This window comes from Antennarius striatus, chromosome 16, assembly GCF_040054535.1.
Source record: "Antennarius striatus isolate MH-2024 chromosome 16, ASM4005453v1, whole genome shotgun sequence".
In the NCBI taxonomy this organism is placed as follows: Eukaryota; Metazoa; Chordata; class Actinopteri; order Lophiiformes; family Antennariidae; genus Antennarius; species Antennarius striatus.
The window spans coordinates 13,566,549-13,586,148 of NC_090791.1; the positions used below are offsets into that span (position 1 = coordinate 13,566,549).

Sequence of the window (19,600 nt, forward strand, 5' to 3'; positions counted from 1 at the left end):
TATATGTATATATATATATATATATATATATATATATATATATATATATATATATATATATATATATATATATACAGACACACACATATATAGATATATAGATAGATTGATAGATATATATATACTAACAATGTAGATGTCTACTCTATAGTATGACAGTAAGCATAAATATTGTATATGACACATTTACCTGTACCTTTCTTTTCCTTTTTAATGTTTTACTGAAGTTAAATGTGTCACATTCGTAGTATGTTTTATCAACAACAGTATGTTGACAGTATTGAACCTCTTCATAAAAGAAGCGTAGGCCTTCTTTTATATATGATTACTTTGACAGATTTTGTTCTAGTTTTAGAAACTGAATAGCTCTGTACACTATTTACTCTACGTTTCATAGTCTTGATGTTCTGAGTAGTGTACTCATTTTTGGTTTCTTACTTCTTCAATGTGGAATTTCTTTCTTGTAACTGAAAGTTAAATACAATAAAATCAGAAGGCAGTGTGGCTTTTACCCTTTATTAGTGACCATATTTTAGATAAACACAAATACTCCTCTTACACTTGCTTACAAAACCATCCTCTGCTTGACGTCCTCTTATTAAGTTAGGGCAAAGACACTGAAGACTTGTACAAATACTGTAATTTAACACACACACCTGTACATGTTAACAAAAGCATGAAAACATGTCCTTTGTCTCCCTCTACTGGATAAATAATCACATAACATTAATATAAACGTTTTGTATTTTTTTAATATTATATGGCAAATAGGTGAGACAGATGAATTTGTCTCTTAAGGTGACAGCGTCACTTAAAACAGCTGCTAGAACATATACAAAAAATTAAAAAACAGTTAAAAAACTTCTTGGCACCATAACTACAAAGTGCAAACTCCAAATTAGACACTTAAAACAATAAATAAATTGAAAATTAAATACTGTAGTAAAACTTGAAAATAATGTGAGTGTGCAGATTATTCATTTTTTCAATTAAGACCCATTTATGCCAAACATTAAAGACTGATTACCTCTTAATTTGGAGGTTTTAATTTTCATTCCTGTTGTTACGGTTTATGTTGATGAAACTTTGGACTGTTTGTGGCACTGTTGTGGGTCTATTGGCATCACATGGGATCATGGGAGCTTTAACAGACACGCAGTTTGAAATGGCAGAGATGGAGTGTAAATAAGCGTTTACAATAAGCTTGTCTTAGTTCATGTTGTCTTTATGAATAAATAACCACAAGTCTACTGCTTCTACATATCATTATCATCAAGTCACAGTATTTAACAGTTAATAACTGAGAACAAAGAAACTGTGTATTTTGATGTACGTATGAGCAGCACAATTCGACATAGAAGTCACACACAACTTCCACACATCCAGGTTGGGATAACAACCTCTTTCAAGTACCCAATTGGCAGAACAAATGAGTGAGTAAACTAACATTCATCAGTGACTCTGACCACCTAGAACGAGTCTGGCACAGAGGTGAGGCTGAGCAGGTGTAGTTAGGGAGTCACTGTAGGACTGCTAGCTGTGGTCAGAGCCTCTCACCTTCCGGTCACCCTTCACCGCCTCTGGTGCATTTCTCAGATCCTACTCTTCCTCCAACTAACTCTCATCCTGCACAAACAGTTCTAACAACACTGACAGATTCAGGGTTTATGTTTGAAGTAGGCCTCCACTGCAGAGACAACAGAGAACAGTTTATATCAGAATAAGACATGGAGAAAAGAGACAGAACCTGATTGGGTGTTCGACATACCTGCAAACTCCTGAGGCAGCATTGGTCTGTTGATAACGGTCTGAAATAAACTAATCCAATCCTGTTGATCCACCTTTGTTTCACATGTGAATAGATACGTCCTCTCTGGGGTAACAATGGTTATCCCAAACTGCCAATGGTAGCCTTGAATGGCAGGAGGGAGGCCAGGAAGCACAGTGTAGCTGTGTTTACTCCCGATGAACACCTCACCTCGTGCGTAGGCGTCCTGAAGTGATGAAGAGCAGCAGATGCAGAATGATTATCTACAGTTGTAGATTTATTAAGGAGAGCAAACAATTTTCAAAGGAAACGTGGCACTTTGAAAAGAACGAACCAAACTGTCATGATCTCCACTCAACAGATAACAGGAAAAGTTAACAATAGACTGATGTACAGTGGGAAAACATCACAGCATCATCTACCATCATAGTGATGAACAACAGATGTTTCCTCATAAAATGCAGCGTCTATACCAGTGGATCTTTGAAGTACATGAGTCTCCTGTCATCCATTGTGAACCATCTCTTCTTGAAGCCCTCGGTGTGCTGTGGAATAGAAACAGATTTATGTCAGCTTGACTCATAGTGACACTAATGTCAGGCTGGGCTTTCATGCCCTGCAAGATAAAAGATACAAAAGAGGTTTAGCAAATGTTTACATCTTAAGATCATGGTGTAGAGCAACACCATTTCATCAAAAAATGGTCACATGCACTACCTTTGGACCAGTCTTCTCCATGTATCCCTCCTTGGTGTAGTTTCTGGTTAGTTTTGGCAACAACTGATCAGAGAGGAAATGTTTGGACTCAGATAATGATACAGTAAAAGAAATAAAATCTACCAGTCACATACTTTTTATCTCGAAATCCTCTAAAGGTTGTCTCCATTCTTACCTCAGAGGTGGGGGCTCCAGGAAAAGCTACCTGCAGGTAGTGAAACCTGGCTGCTCTGATGGCGTTGAACCAGTCCACCATTTCCTTCACAACAGCAAAATCAGGAGGGTAAGCGACTGACTCTTACTGCCGTATTGTTTCCTAACACATTATTAAATCCACCTCACCTCACTGTCATTACAAGACAAAATGTCTTTTCATTTTCCAAATGGCCTTTGTGTTAGAAATGCAAGACGAACGTGGAACAAGGTCATGTTCTTTCTTCTGCTATGAGTCATGGGTTACTATTAGCAACAGAACCACTAAAGGGTCATTTTCATGTTTTTGCATTTTTAAATGAAAATAAAAACTCCATTACTTTCCCTTATAATATGCTTAATAATCATCTCGTGAATTAATGGAGGGTTGTGCGGTGAAAAGAAAATTTGCATTATTTATACGTGGAACCATTTCATCCTGCATTGAAACCTGTGTATTATACTGCACTCAACATCAGGGCCATGCCTTTTTGCTGAGTAATGGCCACTCAATGGCATTCAGGCTGCAATGTGATGAATAACATGCACAATAAAATTTGAATAAAATTAACCAAAACAGGTGACAGCTGAATGCAGAAGAAACTTTAAAATGCTACAGGACATAAATGAGTATGAGGAAATATAACAGAAAGGAAAGAGGGTGGAGATCAATGAAGTGATGAAGTAATTTTCATCTGAAGAGGAAGTGTAGCCATTATTAACCCACATTTGTTCTTTTGTTTACCTATAAGACATGTGGAAAAGTTGTCAGTGGGTTTTGATGAAATTTTGTGTAGATCTGAATCTTTTTTCCTTTATTTTTAAGGCAGCTCCAGGTAAGGACAAAGGTTCTGTGTCACTTTTTTTCATTGTCATCAATGTCGGGGGGTTTGGGGGAAAAAATTTTTTTACCAATACCACAAAAGGCAGTAACAATAAATAAATTTTTGGGAATGGAAAAACTGAAGATGTTTCACTTTTATGCGTATTTAGATCAAGATCCAGTTCAAAATTTAGACGATGGAATTAAAATACTTCCTATTTTTGCTGATAACATACAAACTATGACAGACGCCCTATTGGTCAAGTTCATTTGACAATAAAGTATAAACCGCCTTGTAATGATGAACAATCTCCACTAGAGGGACAAAAACCCAACAGAAAACAGCAAAGGGGACCTTCGTCACTCACCTTTCCATCCTCGTGGTAAACAAAGATGTTCCTAGTGCTGTTGTCCTTTAAAAAGGTTATCTGCAGGCCATGGGCTGTGCCAATTTTTGTTGGCTGGAAAGTGGCATTTACGGTATTTATCTTCATGACTGCTTTAGGCTCTTTGGCCTAAAGAAAGGAAAGATGTGTAGAAATAAAGGCAAAGATGAAAGTCCTGTGGAAGGTGTTCTAATGAAACAGAAGATAATGCACACGGTTGTTGTAAATAATTCAGTCAAACAAAATGTAACATTGTGTGTCCATAATTTGTGTGTCTATATTTCTTTTACAGCAAAGAGTGCTGAATACAGATTTAGAAAATGCTCACATCATGCTTGTTATAGTACTTCAAAACGCCTTCCCTTTCGGACAGGATGAATTTTCGACTCAGGTACTGCCCATTGTCTCTGCCTCGTTTCCACAGAAACCCCTCTCTGTAGCCTTCCGTGAGCAAGATCCCGTTCCAATGACATACAGCAGGAAAACACAGGAAAAAGTAGGAAGACATAACCAACTTAAAACATAAAGCTATTGATCAAAGAGATTATTTAGATGAACTTAAAGCAGCATGAGCTGGTCTCTTGACTGGCTGTTGCATAAGGAGGATATTCTGGATATCCTTTACCCTGACGGTGCTGTAAGGGACCTCCTGGGGAATACAACCTCTCCAGTAAGTGCTGGATCTGCCCCAAGGTGTCTTCCTAGTGGAGGGGTATGGAGGTATTATATCAGATGCCTGAACCACCTTAAACTGGCTCCTTTTGAGATAATGGTGCAGCCACTAAACTCCCACCTGTCGCATGTGAATCAAACCCACTAAATCATTTAATGTGTAATGTTTCAAATAACTCCTGATGCTGAGTCAATGTGAAATAAATCAATTTAGGGAATCTAATTTAAATAACTCCGTCACAGACAACAGGAAGCAAAACTTATAGAAAAAAGTCAAAGAAAACCATAAAAAGGCATGCCACAACGTTAACACACACACACACGCACACACAACACACAAACACATACACACACTGGCCTCTCTATAACCAGTTTGAGCCACCGGAAACAACACTGTTGGAAGAAATGCACCGTCACTGCTCTACACACTGCCAGCCAACACACACAAATTCACTCTTGCACAAAAGTAAAGAACTTAAATTGGTTATTTTAAGACTTCATAGCTGCATTTTAAAACTAGAATGAATTAAATTTTATACAGTCTCAGTGCACATTGTCACCTAATCACATATTTTAATCCCTTAGCTGGACATGTGACCAGGTAGAAGTAAGAATACTTTTTTGGAAAGCCACAAAACCTAATCTCAGTCCAGCAACGCTGACATCACATACCCATACCTCAAAACTGCTGCAACATGATTTGTTTCTATTACTATTTTCCAACTTTTACATTTTTTAAATGTAAAACATTACTCTGTCAATATTTATTTGAAAATACGCTTTTGTTTCTCACCTAAATCATTCTGCATAATCCAGACATTTAGTTATCTTAAAGTAGATTAAGATACTTTTATTCAATTTTACTTTTTCCGCACCATGTTACTGTGCATTTACTTGAAAACAAAGAAGCAGATTGTTGACATGCTGCTTCTCTTCCCTTTTCCCAATCCCTTCATGCTTCGGTGATCTGCACCTCTGTACTGTGCAGCGATGCAGTTGACACAGCCAGACTTCTAGTTGAACCCAATCTATTCAATGATTCATGAGATATGTTGCAATGCTGATTGGAGGTGAGGGTCAGAATGTCTATAGGAGTGCAGAGGAGAAGAGGAAGACAACTTGTTCACTTTCACAAATGATTCAAAAGTCTTCGGTGCATAAATCGACTTTAAAGAACTTAACGTCTGCCTTTCTTCAAGCACTGTACAGATTGATGCTAGCTTCTCCTGGCATACAAAACCCAGAGCATTTTTATATAGAATTATAATGCACAAAAGAGACTATTCTTCCCTGTGGGTCCAGAAAAACAGCCACATTCCCCTAAACCTCTGCACAGCACAGCACAACACAAGAGGCCATTGAAAGGGAGGGAGAGAGACAGGGAGACATAGAGAGCCAGAGTTTTAATGGTCATGAGATGTCAATATTAGTACTTCATCTTGCTTCTTCTTTCTGAAAATACACAGCCTATTACTCAGTATATCATTTATCTTAACATTTATCTTACAGTTCCAGTTATTGAGTAGCCAAGTCTGATTAATGGTCAGACCGATGACACTTCCTCTCTTTTAGTGAAGATCTGCCTTGGCAATCAACCAAGACACATTTCCCATCTGCGACACACTGCCACATGATTCCCTATAGAAGTCTGAGATAATAGTGATGTAATGCACATCCATGGAAGAACTGAGTTTGAGCCACAAAATGATTACAAGCCATCAACCATTAGAAAAAGATGAAGGCTATCTAAATAAAAAGGGTGTACTATGGTGTCTACAGAGCCAACAGATAGTTATTAATAGATTTTAAAACCTTTCATGCACCACATGGAACTTCCTGCAACAAACACAGAACCACAACACATCAACACAAGCTTTTTGCTGTTTGACTTACTTTTATAGTTAGCAATGAAATACATCAAAATTGCAGTGAAATATTGTTGAAATTATGTTTAGAATGGCTTTGCGCTCTAAAGTTAGATGATAATATTATCATTAGTGGTTAGCCTTGCTTAGCATGAAGACTGAAGGAAACAGGAAACCAATGGCTTGGCTCTATAGAAGGGCATAAATAGAAGTCTGAAAAAAATATTTCAGGTTTCATTTAAATGCAATGACTACTTTTCTTATTTCCCAAATTTATTGCACTCTTCTTTCACATGGAAAAAGCAACTTGGAGCATGAGGCCTCTTTTCCCCTTTGTCTTTATATTAGATTTTATTATCTGCTTCCCCCAAGAATGTTAGTCGCAGTAAATAGAGGTCACTGTTTCCCTGCTGAACCTTCCATAAATGCTGAATGCGTGGGGCTGTGTGAGTCCCAGACAACAACTTGTTTTCCTGAGTAAACAAGAAGAAGAATGTATTTTTCCCTGTGGCTGTACGGAAATATGTTTACCTGATAAGTAGGGTTCCTGCCTGTCCACAGACACGAACTCCTTCCTGTCGTACTTGGCTCGAATCCATTGTTCCCTCAGGAGCCTGCAGAACGGTTGATGATCTACTTTGAGCTCGAGTTAATTTGTCTAAAATTTACATAGATGTTGAGCCTCAGAGTTGAAGTTCAAGCAAACACACATCACAAGTGTGCATCTCATTTTCCCACAAACATCACTTATATCTACTGAGACAAAAGGTGTACGGCTAGTGTTCTAAGTTCATCCACCGTTATCAAATGATTCCTTCTTTCTCTTCCTTGAACTATTATCCTCAACATCCTGAAAATGTCATGAATTTTTTTTTATTTTTGTTCCTTTTGTCTTTTGCTCCCTGTATATTGCTTGTTTCCTGTTCAAACCGCATCAAGTTAGCCTTATTGTCGAGTTTCTGCATGACAGCCCAGCTATTAAAAACCACTTGCTCAAAGAATTCATCCATTGTGGAGTAGTTATCGCATCCTTAAATATCTTCAGTCAAGTTTTACAGTCTATGGCAGGATAACAACAATTTACATCAGCAAAAGTTTGCAACTCAAACTGCACCGATACATAGCATTGATGCATTTGTCATGTGAAGTAGGTAGCGCCAGGATTCATTTATGTATACATTTCTTGAAAGGAAGTAATTGAAACACAGAATCAAGTAACTAACCACTGAATTGTTTTCTAATACACATGTGTCAAACTCAAGGCCCTGGGGCCAAATGTGGCCCGCCACATCAATTTATGTGGCCCATGAGAGCACAAAAGGTCAGAGTGTCCAAATATAAGTAGGTCTTCATTTTTTTTTATTCTCTTGGATAGTTTGATACTTGATTGATGGAGTTCTGCAGGTTGCATAACCTAACAAATTAAAAGGATTCATGTTATAACAGAGAAACAAACATACTTTTTCTGTGCAACATGTAATGCTTATAACTTGAATAAGTAATAAATTCAGAGTAATTTAACATTAAGGATTAGTTACATTCATTTTACATTACATTGAGTTACATTTAGTTACATTTATAAGTTACATCTGGCCCTTTGAAGACAGCTGTTTTGCTGATGTGGCCCTCAGTGAAAATGAGTTTGACACCCCTGGTCTAATACCTTGCAAGTACCACTAAGCTTTACCAAAGTATTTAAGACTGAATAAAGTTAACTTGTGTCTAGACAAGGATGAGCAACAAACTTGCAAGAATTACTCTCACAGTTAGAAGTCTCCACCTGTGCAGAGATGGCAGAAACGCCAGGAACAGAAGCAGATGCATCACTCACGTGCAATCACTGTGTGTGGGGCGGTAGAAGAAGGCGGGGACGAAGAGTTCATATTTGGCCTTGGCAGCATTGTTACCCATAGATTCCATCAACTGTAGTGGGGAGGAAGAGAGGTGTTTGTGAAGGAGATGTGTGTTTTCCTGTGTCATTGAGTGTTTTGTCTGTATAACTAGGTCTCCCTCACATACAAACACACACACACACACACACACACAAACACACACACACACAAACACACACACACACACACACACACACACACAGATATTGGTTGTGTCTGCCAGCTGTTATGTGTGAATTTAGATGAGTGAGCTGTGTGAGGGCAATGCTGAGTGTGTTAAGGCAAAGGTTCAGACTGTGATCAATCGGTGAGCTTCTTTTGCAAAGCGAAAAGCCTTCAAACATGGCAAAATCTGTATGAAAAATCTATATTGATTCCTTCAAATACTTATCAAGTAAAACACATGGGGTTCTCTCACCTCCACCTCAGTGGAGCTCCAGGGATCCAGCAGGAGAGATTTCACTTTGCTGATCTGTGCTATGTTTCTATGGAGACCTGAGCAGCTGTGGCACAGGAACACCCCCAGAGTGTGGGACGCAAACTCCGGATCTAGAACGCATCATAAGCACATGTAGACCCACAAAAAAAAAAACATTTAAAGATCATGAACATGTGATAAATCTGAAGGACTGACATCCAAACAAGCTAATAACTGACAGCAAAGTTAGAAGTACACTTTTTAAAATTCATTTGATTCTGACCAGTCTCACTTATTATTATTATTTTTTAATTATTATTTATAGTATGTTAACTTTATTATATGCATTCACCAGAGTGTGCAATGTGTCATGTTTCAGCACTTATGACATTTTACTGTTCAGTGAAAGGTCAGGACATTACACAGTTCAAACCCCGGTTTTCTGAAGGGACACAGAGACAGAGTGGCAACCGTCAATTTCACAGGAGTGTATTTAGGGTTTTAAGCTGCAGTAAATATCAGATTTGTTTTGTGAGAACAGCATGCTCATGTGTTTGGACTGAGCTCTACAAACACACATCACAGGAAAGCGTTGAAGGAAATGTGTGAATAGCTGCGCAAGCGTACACACAGAGTTGTCAATTTCAAAATCACTATGATCCATACAAGGTCAGATGTTTGGTGTTGTGGGACTGGGACATCTACAGTGTCGAAGAGTGAGAATAAGCCTTTTGCAGCTCTACAGCCACTGCTTCTGAAAAATGATCCAAACAAGCTGCAAAAAAAAACCCAAAAAAAACGGAACTATTCCTTCCTTGTGTGTTTTAATCACAAAGCTGCACACTCCTCTTGCTGAGCGTCTGTCCACATGAGACAAGAGGCTGTTGTGTCGTCAGCCACTCCCATCCTCTGTTGTTGTTTTTTTTCTTAGCAGAATGCAATGTTAAAAAGAACAAGTCCAAGCTTTGTCATGGGATGATTTTGTGCTTTCTCGGTATAATTTGCTGTAACCTGATTTGAACAACATGAGACATTAAATATACCATCTTTATCATTCAGGAGTCAGTGAGAAAGTGTACAACTGGTGATCATATGAATCAATAACCATGGAGATATCATTAGATACAGACTTACATAAAGACTTTCGGAGAAGAGAGAGCAAACTGGGAGTGAGATAACTGATTAATACTGGATTAATTTAAGGGTACATTTCACACTTTAATATTTGAACATTTAAATAATTTTTATTTAAGTTTACACTTTTGGATCTGAGAGCAATGCAATGCACTGACTTACACAAACCACACCTGTTTTCCATGTACTGAATTGGATTTGAAACCTGGTAGGCGTTTGATCACATGAGTACAGAAGATAACACATTAAGGATTAACTTTTAAAATTAAAAGTTAAAACCGAAACTAAATCCATCAGTGACAAATAAACCACACCTAGACCGGTAAATACTGTAAATAAAAGTGATGGCCAATGAACTGCTGGGAAATAAATAGCCAGCAGCTGTTTTTGAAGGGATTATTTATTATTTAGATGTTTTATGAGGGTCATCAGGAGACCCTCCTGCATGACGAGCTTCTAAGTTCTCCTGTATATTTTATGCTCTGTTCCCATCGCAAATGTGAGACGAACTCAAACTCCTTCTCTTCACTTTCAGAGACTTACCGTCAAACTGCGGTTCATGCAGTGAATTATTTGTGTTCTATAATAACCAACTCACGCAGCTGGACTGACAGTAGGAATAAAAAGTCAAACAAACGTGTCCACCTTTGGTCTCCCCTCACCTACCTGCAGCTCCGCAGTCCGCACACTTTCCATTCCCAGGTTTTTCCAGAAGCTGTTTCACATGTTGTCTGTTTCTTTCCAGCGCCGAAATCATCATGTAAATGATTCAGAAAACTGCTGACAGCTGACAGCCTCAAACTGTCATCATCCGAAGTGGGACCGGCCCCGACGCAGGACGCAGTTTATAGATGCTGACAAGACGGATTTTAGGAGGGTGGATAACTATTTACGCACTGGAAAGCTATTTCCACACGATGATGATGATGATTTTAGGTGACATGCTTTAAAACGCATTTAGAATCACAAGTGAGGGTCTCGTAGTGAGACCCTCCAGCGGTCGATATGGTGTTACAAAAAGTGCGCCCGATATTCCTACGGACTTTGAATGCACCCACATCTGCCGTGTCACTAATTCCTGGAGCTGTCAACAGTTTCTTGTCTGTTCTGCACCTCCTCCAGTGAAGCAGTGCGGTATTAACCCACCGCGGGGCGCAGTGGCTCAGTCCACTAAGTCTTCACTTGGGTTCCGGATGGTGGCAGGTTCAAGGCCAGCATGGACAAAAAGTATGGAGTGTGAACTGGCAGTTGAAGAGGTGCCAGACGCCTTTGAGCAAGGCACCGACCCCCACAAGTTTCTTGTTGACTGTAAATCTAATATCATCCTCTCCAAATTTGCATGCTTACGTTTGTGTGTGTGATATATAAGAGTGTAGCAATAATTTCCATACTGAGATCAATGTAATATAAGAGGATGGAGTTATTGAAATGTCTTGTATACATTGTTACTGTTTAGTCCACCTTCTTGGTGTTCAACCCAAAAACACTCTTGGTCACAAACTGGAGAAAGTTCTCTGGAGAAGTTTTTAACATTTTTATTTTTCAATTTCTCTAAAAATTCATAATCAGGTAAAACGAAATAACATCTTAAAAGAAATATGTGTGGATGTCAGTGGAGCCCAGCAGGAACACAATAAACACAGAACCAACTTTTCCGGATCAATTTAACAAAGTTATGAAAAGATACTCACATATGTGAGAAGAAAAAGACAAACATTTCAAAGGTCTACATGCAGATAGATGTTTACGTTGGCTTCAATGCAGTTTTACTTGTGGCGAGTCCACGACGACAGAGAATCTAAGGGAGACAAGAAACTCGACTATCTGGAGGAGTTGGAGCTGGAACGAGAGCGGTGACGCCTGCGACCAGGAGATCTGGAACGAGAGCGGCGTCTTACGGGGGATCGCCTCCTTGGCGAGCGGGATCTGAGGGGACCCAAAAGAATGATGAGGCTAATATAGCTTGACATAGAGAATGCAAACAATTGTTCACACAGCAGAGAGCATTAGTGAGACTGAAGACCGTACAGCGTACCTTCGTCTCATACGAGGAGGGCTGCGGCGCCACATAGGCGGTGGCGGCGGCATTCTGCGAGGGGGGGAAGGTCTACGAGGTGGAGGACGGACTCGTTGAGTCAGCACAGCAGATGCAGTGATTTCCTGTCCGTCAATCTGACCTACATTTACGTTATCAGAGAGATATTCAGCAAATGTTCTCATAGAGTAATCTTTTGAGAAAGAACTCTGGAAACAAACAGTGGAATACCTCCATCCATATATTTGAGGGCCTTCTGGGCCTCCTCAGGAGAGTCAAACTCCACATAAGCAGAACCCCTGGACAAGTGTGGGTGAATTCTGTCCATCGGCATTTCAACCGCCTTGATTTTTCCATAAACAGAAAAGATTTCCTGGATGTGGTCCTGTGCACACCCACCCCCCCAAAAAAAGAAAAAGAAAGAGAGAGCTTATCAGAACCCTGCCGGTATGAAATCTTGATTTTCTCTGGTGCCAATAGGTTTATGATGCATAAAATCAATTGCTTACAAAAATGTAGAAGCACCATTTCATCTGACAAATTCTCCTTTTAATCCATTTACTTTCCTACTACACAATGTTGAACTAATGATGGTGGGGTTCAGGGAGCTACATGTTTCAGTAATTACATCCCGCGAAGCGGTGATGTATAGTAATTGTCAGTATTTGTGTGTTCGTCCGTTCACCCATCCACCAAATATCTTCACAATCATTGCAGATAGAAAGATGAAAAAAAAAGCATATTACTCGGGCAGCATAGGGGATGAAAATGAGATGATGATCTTGACCTTGAGAAAACTAGGTAAAGGTCAAACTTCAACTTTTGTACATTTTTTTGCACATATTACAAGAACAGGATAAGATAAAAGACGAAACAAAAGGCGTTATATTCAGGGAGGCAAGGAGATGAAAATTAGATCACAACCTTGACCTTGAAAAACTAGGTCAAAAACTAGGTTTTAGGTATACATCTCTGAAAACTGACGAGATATAATCACAAAACAAAAAGCAATATCTTCAGGAAGCCAGAAGCACAAAAATGTGTAGGTTAGGGTAAAACTTTGAATTCAGGGGTATCGCGGAATGTTGCAGTCTCTGACTGCCTTGTTTCATTTATAACTGATTTAGAGGGAAATTATTGATGAAAACAAAATACACAGACTTAAGATAAGCCAACATGTGTAAGGAAAACTTCATTTAATTTTTTAAAAATATATTCAGTCACTGTTTCTTGAATTTGTTCTCATCAGAAAGCTTCTGAGAAGACTTTGTCTAGTTATGTTAGCTAGGTTATATTCATATTTACACTACACTTTTTGTACTTCCAGTTTGAAGTACTTCCAGGTCCCTCTTCTTTGCAGTAACTTTTGCCACCTTCTGCCCTGCCTTCCTCTTTGACCCCTTCTCGTGGGCTTGGCGTGCTGCCATCTCTTTCTCTTTAATGAAGTCTCACAGTAGCACTGAAGGTTACTTCAGTTTAAGTGTTGTGTTGTGCATTCTATTTGCTCTGAAGCATTTCATCTTCATTTAATCACCAATCAATTAACAAACAAACTGAAGTTACTCAATTTTTCAGTTCGTGGAAAACCCATTGTGAAATTGAGCTGACACCCGAGGTTTTCAATTACAATAAAAATAAAGTACCTAACCTCTCTAAAATATTCTGAACAGATTTAGATGAGTCACAGAATTGATAAATTAAAATTAAAATCAGTGGGTTATGCCTACTATTATTGTTATTATCTTATGCAATCATGTTTTCAAGACAACAGAACCATCGTAAATTCACTAATATATGTTGTTATGCAAAGAAAAACTTTAGTTTTCCTGCAAACCTTTGTGACATTCCTCGTCAGCCGCCCTAAATGAACTTTAGTTGGTTTGGGGCTTGGGCTTCTTTTCCTTCGCTCCTTTTCATCTCCCCTCTTCTGTGTTTTAGATCTGCGAGAATCCAAACAACACAAAAATTTACTTAATTATGAATCACACAAATAAAAATTCCAATGAACACTCAGTATAAAAAGAGTGTATAAGTCACGTACGCTGAGCGGGATCGACGGCGGTTGTCATGGCGTCTACGGCTGGGGCTCGGGCTACCTGAGGAGCTGGATGAGGAAGAGGAACGGGAGCTCGAAGATCCAGAGCGGCTAGAACCAGATGAGCTTGAGCCACTTGATGAACCTGAGCTGGAACCAGAGCTACTGCTTGATGTAGAGCTGGATCTAGACCTAGGCATTTTTCAAGCAGAGCAACTGAATGTAAAAAACAAGATTGTTTTTATACGTACAAAATGTGCATAATAACTGTATAACTGAATGAGGGAAGCGAAAAATGAACCTGCTACTACTGCTGCCAGTGGAAGCACTACGGCGCTTCCTGACTTTCTCCCGTCCTCTCTCCTTGTCTCCGTCCTTGGTAACGGTCTTGTCTTTGCCTCGATCCTTAGTTTTTTCCTCTTCTTTGCGTTTTGTTGGTGATGGTGCCCTAAAATCAGAGGTGAGTGAATATTACTGTGAAATACCCTATATAGAATGTGTTCTGAATACTGTGGAGCTGCAACTAACATTTCTATTGTCACAATTCTTGCCAATTATTTGACTCAGAATAATAAAAAAAGACAATCTCTCAGAAAAAGGATAGCCTAAACAAGACACGTTCAACACACAAACATGATCCGGCATGTGCTAGAACAAGGTAGTTTGCAGAATTTTTACCAAATATTACAGTGTCGTACATATAAGTGGACTGTGAATCCATGTGTAATTTATTGTTACATTGATTAATCGTGACTGACCACCAACAGATGCCTTTACAATGTCTGACCATTGACCGCCGTCACTACTGCTCATTCAATGGGATACAACAAAAACGGAGGCTCATAAGGGCGTTTGACGATTACTACATTTTCATATTCTCTAGGAAATCAAAAATGGCACTAAAATCTTGCATAATTTCACATCTTGATTGAATCGTAGTGGAATTAAAAATAAGATGGCTGAAAATAAATTAAAAGCGTAACTTACATATCTTCCAAACGGGGGGATTTCGTTTCAAACACTTGCGGCCTGAGGAAATGTCGCGTGTTGATGACGACAAAGCGGAAGTGACGTTACAACCTGCGCACCGCTTACGACTCATTTGTTTATTTTTGTTGTTCCGACAAATAAACTAGAACGTATGTGTGTGTATGAATGCATAGCAACGATGCATGAACAAGGTGTTTCGTTTCATCGCTTGAAGCAATTAAATTATTTAACAGTATAGGAATTACTGTCAGGTCTCCCATTTTGTCGACGAGATTTGAAGGCGGTTTTCTCCCGATTAAAAGGTATGTCGCTGCGCTAATATAGCAGTTTTGGTTAGCTAGCATCGTTAGTTACAAGTAAACTTCATTTCACGTTACTGTACGGTCGTATATTCGTATATGTAGTATAGTGATACTTATTTTTAAAACGTTACAGAAACCAAACTTAATTTCTTCTCTAAGCGAACCCTATTACTGAGTGTGGCGACAAAGAAGTTATTTTACACATGTTGTTACTGTTCATTCATATAACATCGGAATTATCTGTTATTACTAAAATGTGTATTTTAGAGTGAGGGTATTTGTTAACATATTATAAGGAAATACATCATAAAATGGTACTGTATTACAATCCTTCCTAAATGGACCCCATGACAAACTAATATGTTTATGGTTGGAGCAATAGATTAGTATTTAGTCATTTTGTTAGAAAACAACAACAGTGTCTCAAAATCTCCCAAGGGAAATTAGTTACCTTATTAATTACAATTCTAATGTGCTAAATATCCAGAGAGTAACAGCTAAGCTCACAGCAGTGAGATACCATGGGCCGGTTGGATGATGCTGCCAAACACAAAGTGGTGGAGCTGCGAAAAGCTGGTCTGAGTTTCCGCAAGATTAAAGCTGTGCTTGAGCTGGAGAACATCAAAGTTTCTGCCCAGGCCATCTACCTTTTCCTGAGAGAGTTTCATGGCAGACCACCAGGGAGGGTCAGACCTGTGGAGACTGGAAGCTGCACACCCTCAGCACAGTTGCAAGCTCGAGCTGGAGCACGACAAGAGTGCTGGAGTAACATTCATCTCCAAAATGTTCTTCAGGAATCATCTCATCATGCTAGTTTTACAGGGGCTACAAGTTTTGCCAAACAGACTTCCACAAATCTAGATGCTGGTGCAAACCCATCAGGGTCTGGGGAGGTCAGTGGAGGGAGCCGGCCGGAGCATCTACATAAGGGAGGAGATAAGGAAGAAAATGACATCCAGATTGTTAGTGTCACCTCCCTTGCACAGAACCAACAGAGAAGCTCTCAGTCCATAGTAACAAGAGAAGATGTGGGCACAACATCTTCTACTCTCACAGCTTCCAGGTCAGAAATGAGAAAGAGAGTCACACCTTCTCCAGCCACCAGTTCAATGCTGGCTGCTCGAAAGAGGCTTTTGGATAAAGCGCTTTCACACAGAATGAAGGTACATACTTACTTACTCTGATGTATCAGTGTCCCAGTTTGGGGAAGATTTATTATATTTACTTAGCCAAAAAACTGTGTATTTTGTGAGATGTGTGAATCAAACCTGTTTCTATTAACTTTCTTACATTGGTTTGCAACAGTCATTCCACCAGGTGGCATCATTGTTGAGGAGAGATCACTTGAATGTCCCTGGACCTAACTTGAGAAGTGCCATGCCCCAGCAAACTGAGACTTATGATCTCACCACTGAAAATGTGAGAAAAACAGCCAGCACTTTATCAAAGGCAGACTTTTTGTGTCCAGTAAGGTTTGTATGTTGCTTCCATGTCCACCTGTATCTGGTACCAACTGGAATTTAAGTATATCTTCACCTGGTGAAGAAATTTAAGAGATACTGATAAAGGTCACATGTATTCTTATTGTTATAATGAGTTTACATTGCAAATTTTAAAGGTTTATCTTTTTGTTTTATGTTAGACTGTTATGCAAAGTCAGCCTGGAGGAAGCAGTGCCCCCAGACGTTTCCTCACTCAGAGACCAGGCCCATCTGTCCGTTCTCTTCAATCTCTCCCTCGGGTTGGAGTTCGTCCTCCCAGCCGCTCACCATCACCTTTATCATCCTCGGCTCCTGGGGTCGCGGTAATCCGACTGCAGACCCCTGGAGGTCAGAGTGGCACTGGTCGTGATGGGAACCCCAGTCCCCAGCAGGCAATTCAGGACATTGGAGGGAGAGGTGGACTGCAGGATCAGATTCAGAGCCTGGGCTCTGAGGTGCATAGCTTGGGTCTGGCAGTGAAGATGCTTGTGGAGCAGCAGTGTCGCTTAGAGAGAGAGCAAGCACAGCAAACACACATTCAAAAGCAGATCCTCAGCACTCTACAGAGTTTTGCCTCCAAACTAGGGTGCTGTAGTCATCCTCAGCAGCAGCACAACAAAACTCCATCACCCTCTGATTTGCCAGCGGCCTCTTCTGCAGCTGCTTTCAACCAAGACCCCTTCAATTTCAATCAAGGCTCATACAATCACTGTAACCAAGCCCAGCCAAACTACAGCTCTATAGAGAATTTGGAAAATGCAGATCCCTTTAAACTGCCAGGAGTTAGCCCCTCAAGCATGAATGGATTTACAGCATGTAGCACTAGTGAGAACCTTCCACTGACTCACACCCCCCCTCAGACACAACAATATGCCCCTGCTTATCCACATCAAAACAGTCCATCTCTCATGCCGCCATACACACAGTCCTATGTGTCTTCATGCAACCAGCCACATTCTCAGACTTTTGGAGGATCAGAGAGAAAAACATCTGATTTCCCAAGCAGCTTTTCCCTGAGATCTCATCGGGACTGTGCTGTGTCCACTCAGCCTCATGATCAACAGATCAATACTATCAAAGTTGAAGGACCTTAGAGGGCCTCTGAGACTAGCTAGTGTGTTTGGATAAAAAAGGTTTGGATATGCGTTTTATTACAACCTGTGGCAAAAAGTATTTAATCACCACACTTAAACCAATTTTTAGGACTGCAGAGTGATTGGGACATTTAAACTTCTGCTGATAGTTTTAGAAAGGCAAATTGCAACAGTGAAAGGTTTTTCCCATTTTTTCTTCAGCACTTAGTGATTCTACAATATTTTTCATCTAATTAAAATAAATACGTAGCTTTTATTTGTTTGAGGATTTCTTGGTAATACGAGAAGGTTCAGCTATAAAGTGACATTTGGTTTGTGAGATTTGTGTATTTTTGAAAAGTAGAAAAAAAAAGTACATCCTGTATGTGTGTAAATTCTTTAGTTTTTGCCAGAGGTTGTATTATATTTGGCTGCGAAGACCTATGTAAGAAAATGTTCTTGTGATCTTATGATGTAGCATTTTTAACTCAACAGCAACCAAAGAGCTCAAACCTGCGTCAAGGCAGCTCAGTTTCTCTGTGGTTTCATAGTAGTTTGACGCTCATAATATGACTCAACAAAATCATATGCCTAGAATTTGAAATCACATTAATATCATTGTTGGTTTTGACTGTTTTTCACTGAAAAATAAATGTTTTTTTACTAATGATGTGTTTTTAGTTTCTAGCTCAGGAACTTTTGAATATGCATCAGATAAGACATCTACCTAAATAGGCACAATTTTGCCTACAATCTGGTATTTTCCAAGTCTGTAATAGTATTAAGTCACAATACAGGTATATCTCAGCTTACATTGTTCCAAGTTACGTTGAATTTGATAATACGTCAGTTTAAAAAAAACAAAAATCAAAATCTAAATGAATGTACTTATTTAACTTATAGATGATAATAATTACTCTATTTGTTTTATAACCCCTTAAAAGGCTTGTATTTTATCAGTCATTCATGAATAAAGTGTCCAAATGTATGATAAACATGGCCAAACTGTATTAGTAAATTTAGAATTTTTTTGTGGACTGTATTAAAAAATTAAATTTATTTGTATGTAAGCTTAAAATAAAGTCATATTAACCATATATTATTAAAGCTGTGTTCATAAATAAAATAGAGTACAGAACTTGGAATGGTTAATTTTAGCTTAACCTGGAGACAAGTTAATTCAACATATGTTGGCTTTTTCTCCTGGAACCAGTTAAACGTAGGGCGAGGTGTATTTGTTGTAAATTACCCACGAGCCCTAGACATTGGAACATAATCGGACTTTGTTGTGTGGTAGATCGGATGGAAATGTCATGTACAGTATTTTTTTTGTCCAAGCATTAAAAGTGTTATCCCTTAAATTAGAAAACATATTTCAATTTCCCCTATCCATGAAACGAATGTTTGTAGATCTGAATCTATGAATGATCACTAAAGTCTAATGGACTGTTCTCAGTCATAAGCTTCTGGGTTTTTTTCCACTAATACACAATTTATCACAATGTCAGTGACAAGGGTAATTCATTTATATTTCAAAATAAATTTTGAGAATGAGTTTAACAGTATGATGAAAAGTTTTCAATACATACTTGTAGTGTCAAGCACCCAGCTCTCTGCGCCGGGCATGACCCACTCTGGGAACAGTGGCATGTGGGGAGTTTGACCAGGCCAGTACACCTGTCAAACGGTAACGCAGGTGCCCTGAGGGGAACTCAGGGAAGACAGAAAACTCCCATGGAGCAGAAGGAAAACTAGCTTAACCTCGATTTTCATTATGAATACAGAACATGGGAATGGTGCTTCAACAGCCTTCTGAT

The 19,600-nt window shown here is 39.2% G+C and overlaps 3 protein-coding genes across 3 annotated transcripts; 1 reads left to right on the forward strand and 2 right to left on the reverse strand.

The window, feature by feature from the left end:
* Positions 1-508: 508 nt before the first annotated feature.
* On the reverse strand, positions 509-10,955 carry LOC137609857 (arf-GAP with dual PH domain-containing protein 1-like). The gene is made up of 11 exons (XM_068337195.1): positions 10,534-10,955; positions 8,734-8,864; positions 8,255-8,346; positions 6,955-7,037; positions 4,215-4,327; positions 3,869-4,015; positions 2,661-2,744; positions 2,486-2,548; positions 2,242-2,313; positions 1,769-1,994; positions 509-1,687 (listed from the first exon to the last, which is right to left on the reverse strand). Exons 1-11 carry the CDS (start codon positions 10,625-10,627, stop codon positions 1,659-1,661), a joined length of 1,134 nt encoding a protein of 377 aa, XP_068193296.1. The 5' UTR covers positions 10,628-10,955; the 3' UTR covers positions 509-1,658.
* Positions 10,956-11,399: 444 nt separating this feature from the next.
* On the reverse strand, positions 11,400-14,986 carry LOC137609880 (RNA-binding protein with serine-rich domain 1-like). Its single transcript, XM_068337222.1, has 7 exons — positions 14,925-14,986; positions 14,239-14,385; positions 13,944-14,129; positions 13,737-13,842; positions 12,134-12,287; positions 11,903-12,044; positions 11,400-11,793 (listed from the first exon to the last, which is right to left on the reverse strand). Coding segments are annotated over exons 1-7 (843 nt in total). The 5' UTR covers positions 14,927-14,986; the 3' UTR covers positions 11,400-11,687.
* Positions 14,987-15,063: 77 nt separating this feature from the next.
* On the forward strand, positions 15,064-19,162 carry LOC137609776 (uncharacterized). Its single transcript, XM_068337057.1, has 4 exons — positions 15,064-15,229; positions 15,717-16,392; positions 16,535-16,648; positions 16,872-19,162. Exons 2-4 carry the CDS (start codon positions 15,751-15,753, stop codon positions 17,802-17,804), a joined length of 1,689 nt encoding a protein of 562 aa, XP_068193158.1. The 5' UTR covers positions 15,064-15,229; positions 15,717-15,750; the 3' UTR covers positions 17,805-19,162.
* Positions 19,163-19,600: the final 438 nt, after the last annotated feature.